At 38.6% G+C, this 12322-nt stretch overlaps 1 protein-coding gene across 1 annotated transcript in view; it reads left to right on the top strand.

Annotated features, from left to right (window-relative positions):
- Positions 1-6521, top strand: part of LOC126482001 (methyl farnesoate epoxidase-like) — a 332140-nt gene extending 325619 nt beyond the window's left edge. The window contains exons 8-9 of the mRNA XM_050105967.1: positions 6127-6268; positions 6346-6521. Coding sequence (XP_049961924.1) covers positions 6127-6268; positions 6346-6521 — 318 coding nt within the window. The remainder of the gene's footprint in view (positions 1-6126; positions 6269-6345) is intronic.
- The last annotated feature ends 5801 nt before the right edge of the window (positions 6522-12322 follow it).

Raw genomic sequence — 12322 nt, 5'->3', positions numbered from 1 at the left:
ATACTATTACGGCACTGATATATGGTGTTTTAAGATTGTGCCTCCTCAAATTGTTTGAATTTCCAGTATAACGCTCAAGCATTTGCTCCTGTTTGTGGAAATGGCAATGCATAGGCTCCACCTGTTCTTCAAAAGTATGTGCTGGATGTTTCGATTGATATTTCTATATTTTGTAAATATTATATAATGCTATTTATGAACTTTTATTGATGCTATTATTTTTATGTTGTAAGATGTCAAAACTTAGGTTTATTAACAGAAAATTCATCTCCTGTCACTAGTGTCACCCAACAGGCTCTTCTACAGCATTATTTTCAACCATTCAAAAAAACTGTTATGCATTGTTTTCTAAAAAAAACTACTTTTTGTGAAACATTGAAAACTGATTGCCATGAATTCTTTACTGATGAAATTGTTTTATATAATGAAATGATGAAAGAGGGTAATTGTGAGCAAACAACTGCATTGTGTGCCATATATTTAGCATCACCTAGTGATTAAGTCCACTTAATTTCTGAGTTGTTTCTTAGTAACAGGTTAGACTTTGATCTTGGTTATGAATGTTGATAAAATATTGCATATCTATTGAACAATTTTGTGTCAAAATAAGGGAACAGGACAAATAAAAAAATCCACTCACCAAATGGCAGCAGAATACACATATAAAGGATTATAAATAGGCAAGCTTTTTTAGCCAGTGGCACCTTCTTCAGTAGAAGTGTTGAAGGGGATGGAAGAGGGTGAAGGATAAGAACTGGAGAGATCTAGGAAAAGGGGTAGATTTTGAGAAAGTCACCCAGAACTGGGATCAGAGCAGACTTACTGGACAGGATGAGAAGGAAAGACTGATTGTTGGAGCTGCACCTGATGAGATTTGAAAACCTGAGAGCTAGACAGGGTAATATGCAAGACAGAGATTACTGCTTAAACATTGTGCCTGAGTCAGTAAGAGTGAAAAGCTAAGCGCAATGCACGTAATAGAAAAGGGAGGGGGTTAGCAAAAAATAGACAGGTAAGAAAATGATAGATGTAGAAAACCAAAACAGAGTGATGAACGGAGTAGTTACTGTGAAGAAACGCTGAGGCAGGAAAAACTAATGTAAATTATGGCCAGGTGGATGGCGAGAACTAAGGACATGTTGTAATGCTGGTTCCCACATATGGAGTTATGAGGTGTGTGGGGGAGAATCCAGATGGTGTGTGTGGTGAAACATGCACCAAGGTCATGATTGGTATGTTGTAGAGAATGCTCTGCCATGGGATACTCCATGTTGCCAGTGTACACCCTCTGCCTACACCATTCATCCTAATGATAATTTGAGGGTAGTGCTGCTGATGTAAAAGACTGAACAGTGTGTACATAACAGTTGCTATAGGACATGTGTCATTTCATCATTTCATAGGTTGCTCTCCCTTTGATAGTATGTGTTTTGCCAGTGACACGGCTGGTATAGGTAGTCACAGGATGGTGCGTAGGGCAAGTCTTGCAGTGGGAACAGTCACAGGGATAGGAGCCGTAAGGTTGGGAGATAGGTGCAGGAGTGTAGGGTCTGACAGTATACAGTGGATTTCAGGGTATGATTTTAGGAAGTCATGGCCTTGTTGAAGTAACTGATTAATACATTCCAGACCACGATTATACTGAGTGACCAGTGATGTGCTCTAAAGTTGTTTTTTGGAGGGAAAAGCAGTACCAGGATTGGATGTGATTGCCATGGAAATCTGCTTTTAAACTAGGCTGGTGGGGTAATTATGACCTGTGAAGGCTGAAGTGAGAATGGTGGTGTATTGCTGTAAGGAGTCTGCATCTGAACAAATATGTTTGCCTTGAATGCCAAGGCTATATGAGAGGGAATGTTTGACATGGATCAGATGGCAACTGTCAAAATGTAATTATACTGTTTGTTAGTAGATTTTATGTGGACAGTAGTGTGTAGCTGGCCTTCAATGAGGGTGAGATCAGCATCAAGGGAAGTGGCACAGGATTCAGAATATGATCACAAGAAATTTAATTGGGTGAAGGTATTCAGAGATTCCAGGAATTTTAACAGGTCAGCCTCACCATGAGTCCATATGGTAAAGACATCATCAATATACATAAACCAAACCAGGATCTGAAGACTTACGGATCCCAGGAAAGCTCCCTCCAAGTGACTGGTGAAAAGATTGGCATGGGAAGGAGACATCCTGGTTCCTATGATTTTACCCTGATCTGTTTGTATGTCTGCCCCTCAAAGGTGAAGTAGTTGTTGATAAGCATAAAGATCATTAAGGGGAGTAGGAAAGTAGTCATAGGTTTGGAATCAGGTGAGCTCTGATTGAGGAAATATTCAGCAGCTGACAGACCATGTACTTGGGGGACCTTGGTACACAGGGAGGTTGTACTTATTATCCAAGTTTTTGAAACAAATTAAAGATAAGAAACTATTTTGTAATTGGCTGCATCCATATGATGTATATTGTTAATGGACGAATAAAGGGACTGATTGATTGATTGACAAGCAAGCTACATGGTGGGACTGGGACAGGCACTGATTTAAGACCATTTCTGTTCCTCCCAAAGATAGAGTGTTCTTACTTTCAGTCCATAATGTCATACAGGATTATTGTCTGGGGTAACTCATCAAGCCAAGTTAAGTTTTCTGAATTCAAAAACGTGTAATAAAAGTTATTTGTGGTGTAAACTCAAGAACATCCTTTGGAGGCATGCTTAGGGAAATACTGATGTCAATATTGCTTCCCAATGAATTTATTCCTTAATGAAATTAATCTTTCAAATATATCTCTTTTTCAAACCATTGGAATCAATCCTACAAATAGGAATAATCTTCAAAAAGATATAAAGTCACTTACTTTGGCCCAGAAAGGTGTCTATTATTCACAAACATACATTTTCAATAACCTGCAGAAAAGTAATTGCTGTAAATAAGATGTGCTGTAAATCGATTTGTCTATCGAATGATCTATGGTTATTATAATCTAAGAATTACCATATGCACTTCTTTATACTGAACATTTCCATGTTTTGTCATAAGTTATTTATTGCCTTTTAAACAATAATACATTTAAGATATTTTCTACTTAGTCAGCTTCTGTGAGGACCATTCCAATTGAGATCTGTGGAAAGTACATTAGAATATTTGTTTTTATTTGTAAATATTTATTGCATATTTCTGTTTTTCTGGCATCATGTACATCCTAGAGGATCTCCTCACTAAAGGTGTATTGAAACATAAAGTACATCTAATCCCATCTTAGGCTATGTACAGACTGAAACACCTTATTCAGTCGATGTCCTACACTCACTGGGCATGGATGCTGCATCTGCCACAGTTCATCTTTTAGGCAGCAGGTAGCATATTTTCCACAACAGACTCGTAGCTATATACTACAATAAGACAGAATCTTCTCAGAAGATGTAGGAAAGACCCAAATGCTCAACTTCCCATGAAGATATGTCAAGATCATTCCACAGCATTCACATTCAAAAGCATGTTAGCATTGCATATGCTGGTATAGAGATTACGGTCTCTGAGAAGTAGGCCTATGCAGGGTGCTCATTTTAACTGAAAACATTGAAATATCTCAAACACCATCTGGTCAAAATAATTTGTTTGTCTTGGAGAGGGATATACCACATTCAATATCCCATCCCACCCATGAGTGGGTGGTGGGGGCAACTTTGAAATCTTCAATGGGAATCATAATTTTTTATTGCAGATTATGATTCTATGGTAAAATTTACATACTTTTGTCTGAAGCATTTTCTTATTTCTCCACAGATGATGCTGTAATTGCAGGAATATAAGTGGGTATACAATTGTAACTTATGATAGGTCTCTCAATGGCTCTTGAAAATCCAATGGCACTTGAGACCCCACCTCCACTCTGCAAGGATAGGACAGACTAGTATTTAGTAACTTGTAATTGGAAATCCCATTCTCAATGTTGTATTCCTCCTACATGTCAAACAGGGCACTGCTCTGTGTGCCACTGTGGCCATGGCTTGAGGTGAATGCTACTCAACTTTTCCCAGTACAGTAAGTGTTTCAAACATAGTACCACCAACTTCAGTGCATTTAGTGATCTGCTTTTCAAATGACCATACACAGGACAGAAGTTTATCTGCCAAAATATCAGCACAGGTGTTTCTGATGCAGTCAACCATGTCTTCACAGTCTGTTTGCACTTCCTGGTACACCTTAACTCTTAGATGCCCCTGTGGAAACAAATTCAGTAACTTCAAATCCAGTGACCTAGGAGGTCAGTTAGTAGGGCTACCACTGCCAATCCACCACCCAGTGTAACTATGGTCTAATAATTCCTGTGTTTCAATTGTGTTATCTTCATACGCTGTTGAACATCCAGGGCAACATCCTCAGCAGAACTAGTAGTTTCTGTTCCAAAACCGTTTGGCATCTGCATCCAATGAATGTCCAATTGACAAAATATAGACCAATGAATTTGTTACTCATCATGCCACACCATATGTTAACTGACAAGGGACATTGATGGTCAGCTTTCCATAACCAGAGGGAACTGTCTACACTTCAGTAATGCATGTTATGCCTGGTAATGCTACCATGGTTTGTGAATGTAGACTCACTGGAAAATAGCACCTAGGCTGAGAATGCGGGTGTTGTTTGGATTTTGTCCACATGCTCATTCACAAAACACTACCCAATTATTGAAACTGGTGGCATGAAGTTCCTGATACAGCGACATGGTGTGGATGATACTTTTGATGATGCTATTGTGAAAATGCCACCTACAAACATAAAGGAATTGTAATGTAATTGCTGGGTGCTTATCTGGGAGTTCACTGCCACTAGTACAGCTATTTCATTACCTTCTCCTGTAACACATTTGCTTAACTTTCTTTAGCTGGTCTGCACACTGCCGTCAGACATAAGTCTGTCCACAACCTCGTAAAAGAATGAATGAGTGTGAGCTTTCTCTGGAAAGCACTTGTCATATAGGGCAACAGCAGCCTCAACATTCCTCCTACATTCTTTGTAAATTAGGATCATTTCAATATTTTTTTCCATGTTACAACACTCATCGTCCACCTGCACATCGGTTCTCCAGATGATGTGTAGGTGTGCAGGCAATAAACACTGTGTAAGTATTTAATTTTTACAGCTGATATCTGTTCCATGTCTGCACAATACGTGAGGTCTGGTCTCAGTGTACTGCCTGTTTTGATGTGTCACAGTTCTGTACATAGACATAGTGGAACATTCAGTAGACCTCTCATCAAAATTTTGGAGGAATACAGTGTTGGCAATGGGGTTTCCAATTAGAAGGTATAAAACAATGGTCTCTCCTATTCTCGCAGCACGGAGACGGGGCCACACGTGCCAGTGGATATTCAAGAGTTGTTGAATAGCAAGGCATAAATTGCAATTGTGTTCTCATTTCTATTTCTCCAATTACAGTGTCATCTGTGGAAAAATGAAAGAAATACTTCAGACAATACATATGTCGTTTTTACACAGAATTGTAATCTGCAATAAAAAACAATGGTTCCCATTGAAGATTACAAAGTTGCCCCAGCCACCCACTCATGGGGTGAGGAGATAGTTTGAGCGTGGTGTCATTGGATGTCACCCTCCAAGACACACAAATTGGAACTTTAACTTTTTTTTGATGCAATGTGTAGTTTTCGAGATAGTTCAATGACTTCTGTTAAAATGAACACACTGTACATGTGATCGAGTTATCAATAGCACAATGTGGCAAATCAACCATTTTGTCAGCAACAGTGCAATTCTTATTTTTTATTATTATTGTACACAAACAATTTTATTACATCTTATAGTAACTTTGGTAACTGACAAACTTTTCTCTTGGTGTTGTGGCTTCACTGCTCAAGGTACAAAGAAAATTTTCTGTGTAAGTATGACTATTGTGTTGGCATATTCTCTGTGTTTTATTTCTTTTCTAATAATGTATGTTATACATGGATTTTTCTAAACTCAAAACATTTTAATGACACTGTTATTTATAACCTGAAAAATAAGATCAATACTACTATCTGCAAAGTGTACATAAACAGAGACATTTCTTATGCTTTATAACCTTAAGCAGTTGCTTACATAAAGTAAATGATGCATTCTGATGCAGAATACAACTGTGCTGGTAAACAACTGGTCACTGCATATGGATAAAGAACACTGGGGTGATCCTGAAGTTTATCGACCAGAACGTTTCATTACTGAAACTGGACTACTTAGAGAGGATGACACATTCTTACCCTTTGGTCTTGGTGAGTTATTGCTACTAGAAATAGTTATGGTAAAATAAGTTGTGGCTCATATCTGAGAGTTTTAATTTGCCTTTCAGGTCGACGTCGGTGTTTGGGGGAGCAGTTTGCAAAACGTTTTTTATTCCAAATTTTTGCTGGAATCTTGCAAAAATTTCAACTTGTTCCTGCTGATGGTACTGACCTGAAGTCTACTGCTTTTGCGGGCTTCAATCTTGCACCAAAAACTTATGACATCATTTTCAAATCTCGATAACACTGCAAAAACAATACAAATGTACTTGTTTTCATTATTGTTGTAACAACTGAAACATAATAGATGAATATATTTTATTGAACTTATTACAGAGTTAATAACTTTTAAATAAATTTTATTAAATTCTCATCTTCATACTGCCAAAGCATTAATTCCAAAAATTTTATTTAAATTTGTGAGAGGAAAGAAAATGGTGAAAAGTAGAGGTGAAGTTTATAAAAATTTGTTATATGTGAACAAGGAGAGGAGTGTTTTCATATTGACAGTTGTTGATATACAGACCATTAACAAACAATTAAATTCTAATTTAATTTCAATACTATACTTTGCAGTTTGTTTATGTCTATCTCATTAACAACTGAATGATACAATAATCTGTTAGAGAAATAATCATGTAGTGAGGCCTGATCTATTCTCCACTGTGCTGTTCTTGTTTATCACAAGTTAATAAACAGTTTATATAGGTTAATAGAAAACAATAGTTAGTACACTTCATAAGCTGCAAATTGAAACATGTTTCTAGTGAACCACTTGACTGACTAATTTGCAAATACATATGTTGTTGTTGTTGTGGTCTTCAGTCCTGAGACTGGTTTGATGCAGCTCTCCATGCTACTCTATCCTGTGCAAGCTTCTTCATCTCCCAGTACCTACTGCAACCTACATCCTTCTGAATCTGCTTAGTGTATTCATCTCTTGGTCTCCCTCTACGATTTTTACCCTCCACGCTGCCCTCCAATACTAAATTGGTGATCCCTTGATGCCTCAGAACATGTCCTACCAACCGATCCCTTCTTCTGGTCAAGTTGTGCCACAAACTTCTCTTCTCCCCAATCCTATTCAATACTTCCTCATTAGTTACGTGATCCACCCATCTAATCTTCAGCATTCTTCTGTAGCACCACATTTCGAAAGCTTCTATTCTCTTCTTGTCCAAACTATTTATCGTCCATGTTTCACTTCCATACATGGCTACACTCCATACAAATACTTTCAGAAATGACTTCCTGACACTTAAATCAATACTGGATGTTAACAAATTTCTCTTCTTCAGAAACGCTTTCCTTGCCATTGCCAGCCTACATTTTATATCCTCTCTACTTCGACCATCATCAGTTATTTTGCTCCCCAAATAGCAAAACTCCTTTACTACTTTAACTGCCTCATTTCCTAATCTAATTCCCTCAGCATCACCCGACTTAATTAGACTACATTCCATTATCCTTGTTTTGCTTTTGTTGATGTTCATCTTATATCCTCCTTTCAAGACACTGTCCATTCCATTCAACTGCTCTTCCAAGTCCTTTGCTGTCTCTGACAGAATTACAATGTCATCGGCGAACCTCAAAGTTTTTATTTCTTCTCCATGAATTTTAATACCTACTCCGAATTTTTCTTTTGTTTCCTTTACTGCTTGCTCAATATACAGATTGAACAACATCGGGGAGAGGCTACAACCCTGTCTTACTCCCTTTCCAACCACTGCTTCCCTTTCATGTCCCTCGACTCTTATAACTGCCATCTGGTTTCTGTACAAATTGTAAATAGCCTTTCGCTCCCTGTATTTTACCCCTGCCACCTTTAGAATTTGAAAGAGAGTATTCCAGTCAACATTGTCAAAAGCTTTCTCCAAGTCTACAAACGCTAGAAACGTAGGTTTGCCTTTCCTTAATCTTTCTTCTAAGATAAGTCGTAAGGTCAGTATTGCCTCACGTGTTCCAGTATTTCTACGGAATCCAAACTGATCCTCCCCGAGGTTGGCTTCTACTAGTTTTTCCATTCGTCTGTAAAGAATTCGTGTTAGTATTTTGCAGCTGTGACTTATTAAGCTGATAGTTCGGTAATTTTCACATCTGTCAACACCTGCTTTCTTTGGGATTGGAATTATTATATTCTTCTTGAAGTCTGAGGGTATTTCGCCTGTTTCATACATCTTGCTCACCAGATGGTAGAGTTTTGTCAGGACTGGCTCTCCCACGGCCGTCAGTAGTTCCAATGGAATATTGTCTACTCCGGGGGCCCTGTTTCGACTCAGGTCTTTCAGTGCTCTGTCAAACTCTTCACGCAGTATCGTATCTCCCATTTCATCTTCATCTACATCCTCTTCCATTTCCATAATATTGTCCTCAAGTACATCGCCCTTGTATAGACCCTCTATATACTCCTTCCACCTTTCTGCTTTCCCTTCTTTGCTTAGAACTGGGTTTCCATCTGAGCTCTTGATATTCATACAAGTCGTTCTCTTATCTCCAAAGGTCTCTTTAATTTTCCTGTAGGCGGTATCTATCTTACTCCTAGTGAGATAGGCCTCTACATCCTTACATTTGTCCTCTAGCCATCCCTGCTTAGCCATTTTGCACTTCCTATCGATCTCATTTTTGAGACGTTTGTATTCCTTTTTGCCTGTTTCACTTACTGCATTTTTATATTTTCTCCTTTCATCAATTAAATTCAATATTTCTTCTGTTACCCAAGGATTTCTACTAGCCCTCGTCTTTTTACCTACTTGATCCTCTGCTGCCTTCACTACTTCATCCCTCAAAGCTACCCATTCTTCTTCTACTGTATTTATTTCCCCCATTCCTGTCAATTGCTCCCTTATGCTCTCCCTGAACCTCTGTACAACCTCTGGTTCTTTTAGTTTATCCAGGTCCCATCTCCTTAAATTCCCACCTTTTTGCAGTTTCTTCAGTTTTAATCTACAGGTCATAACCAAGAGATTGTGGTCAGAGTCCACATCTGCCCCTGGAAATGTCTTACAATTTAAAACCTGGTTCCTAAATCTCTGTCTTACCATTATATAATCTATCTGATACCTTTTAGTATCTCCAGGGTTCTTCCATGTATACAACCTTCTTTCATGATTCTTAAACCAAGTGTTAGTTATGATTATGTTGTGCTCTGTGCAAAATTCTACCAGGCGGCTTCCTCTTTCATTTCTGTCCCCCAATCCATATTCACCTACTATGTTTCCTTCTCTCCCTTTTCCTACACTCGAATTCCAGTCACCCATGACTATTAAATTTTCGTCTCCCTTCACAATCTGAATAATTTCTTTTATTTCATCATACATTTCTTCAATTTCTTCATCATCTGCAGAGCTAGTTGGCATATAAACTTGTACTACTGTAGTAGGTGTGGGCTTCGTATCTATCTTGGCCACAATAATGCGTTCACTATGCTGTTTGTAGTAGCTTACCCGCATTCCTATTTTCCTATTCATTATTAAACCTACTCCTGCATTACCCCTATTTGATTTTGTGTTTATAACCCTGTAGTCACCTGACCAGAAGTCTTGTTCCTCCTGCCACCGAACTTCACTAATTCCCACTATATCTAACTTCAACCTATCCATTTCCCTTTTTAAATTTTCTAACCTACCTGCCCGATTAAGGGATCTGACATTCCACGCTCCGATCCGTAGAACGCCAGTTTTCTTTCTCCTGATAACGACATCCTCTTGAGTAGTCCCCGCCCGGAGATCCGAATGGGGGACTATTTTACCTCCGGAATATTTTACCCAAGAGGACGCCATCATCATGTAATCATACAGTAAAGCTGCATGCCCTCGGGAAAAATTACGGCTGTAGTTTCCCCTTGCTTTCAGCCGTTCGCAGTACCAGCACAGCAAGGCCGTTTTGGTTATTGTTACAAGGCCAGATCAGTCAATCATCCAGACTGTTGCCCTTGCAACTACTGAAAAGGCTGCTGCCCCTCTTCAGGAACCACACGTTTGTCTGGCCTCTCAACAGATACCCCTCCGTTGTGGTTGCACCTACGGTACGGCTATCTGTATCGCTGAGGCACGCAAGCCTCCCCACCAACGGCAAGGTCCATGGTTCATGGGGGGGGCAAATACATATACAGAATCAAATCAAATGGCAACAGCAACTAAGACAATGGCTGTAGAATACATGGCTAAAAGCTGTTGTTCTGGAACATGCAACATTAAGTAATCTGTAACAGAGGCAGTTATCCAGGGGGCAGCAGCTAAAATTGACTTAAGCAATATTTTTGTCTCATCAAACTGTAAAAAATTGTATTTAACTTACCATGTATGCTGGTTCTTACTCCAAATTTATTTCCCTGTTCTGCACTGCATGGAATTCTCTTATAGCAGCAGTGTATGATTCTGACCAGGAGTAGTGAAGTATCTTGCCTTTCTCACTGTTCTGCCTCATGGAACGAGCCACAGACTGAGCATGTTTAGCTGCTATAGCAACCATGATATCACCTGCTCAAATTTGTCTGTGGAGGGGGCAAGTTGTAAAGTAGATTGAAATTTTATTCCCAGCCACTTCCATTGTAGTGCTAACCCTACTGGACAGCCTGGTAGCTCTAAATCTGCCTGTATGGTTGAGCAGGAGGACCTCAGTCCTAATATCATACACTGGAACTTTTGTAGTCCTAAAAACCAGTGTTCAACAATCCAAACTTACATTCCAATTAATTCAGCAGAACTTTCAAAGTCTTATCAATAAGCACAATAAAGTTGGATACCTCTGCAGCAATTGATAACTCTGATGTTTTAGTTATAAGTGAACACTGATACACAGATGAGCTAAATAGTGTATGTAAGCCACTCTCCATAATCTATTGCTTTGCCTTCAGTAGAAACGAGAAACATGGTTGTGAGGTAGCCATCCTTGCATGAGTGGTAGTAACTGTGATGTAACGGATGTAAGTACTTTCAATGTTGGGGGTGTAATAGAATAATAACAAATGGGGAAAAGAGAACTTAATTATTATATGCCTTAACAGACCTCCACCTGGTTGCCTAGATACTTTCTTTGATGTTCTTAGTGACCTGCTTGTTGACATAGACAGTAAACACTGCCATAAAAATGGTTGGGTTAACATCACTCTAACTGTAGATGTGAACATTGATTTGTTGTCCAATGACTCTAGATCTAAAAAACTAATACTAATACTAGCTCAATTCAAATTAATGTTTCTGATATTTTACAAACAATGAATTAATGCTGAAGCTTTCCATTTCTTACCACCATGCTGTACAGGTACTGAAAGAAGGTGAAAAAGTTCCTGTCAACTGCAAAAAGAAACTATGTGACAAAAAGAACTACACCTAATGGCAAATAAAATGTTGCTGAATGTCACCTTTGGAGTCCACTAGTCTCACAACACTAGAGCACTGCAACTTGTCTGAAACTTCTGTTGCTTCATCCACAATTACAGGCATGAAATGAAGGTCAATCCAAAGTTGAATGAATATCTTCAAAACTTCTTCACATATACATTCAATCAGTTCATTTTGTACAGTTTTTGAAAATCCATGGAAATAGCCCATTTTCTTCTAGTTTGCGCTCAGATCTTCATTTCTGTTTAGCATGAAAAAAATGGCTCTGAAATTTCCATGTTTCAGGGACTCTTCTGTCTCATCAGGACCTCTGAAAGCTAGCTCCTGCTTACACAAAAGACTTGTGATGTCAGTTAGAACTATCATGAGTCTGTGACATTCATTAAGCAGCTCTGAATACTAAACACTTGTCTGCATAATTCTTTATATGAAATAAAGCTACTTAGATGATATTTAGAAGATGCATTCCATCCTAAACCTCTAGACAGATTTTCAGATCATCAAAACCTGCAATGGACAATAAAATTTTTCTTGTGCTTAAGAGGAAACAAGGCTAGCACAATAATTTTCCTTTTGTAGAGTTAACATGTATCTACTTATGCTGCTCCTACCATGAACTCTGCAGTGCACATGTTCTGAACTTGTCTTTCTGCAGATGGTGTAAAGAAAGTGTCGAATGATCTTTCTTCAAAGCTTTGTGTCA

This window comes from Schistocerca serialis, chromosome 5, assembly GCF_023864345.2.
Source record: "Schistocerca serialis cubense isolate TAMUIC-IGC-003099 chromosome 5, iqSchSeri2.2, whole genome shotgun sequence".
NCBI classification, from domain to species: Eukaryota; Metazoa; Arthropoda; class Insecta; order Orthoptera; family Acrididae; genus Schistocerca; species Schistocerca serialis.
The sequence above is the reverse complement of the archived record's forward strand: the minus strand, read 5'-3'. Positions and strand labels throughout refer to the sequence as shown.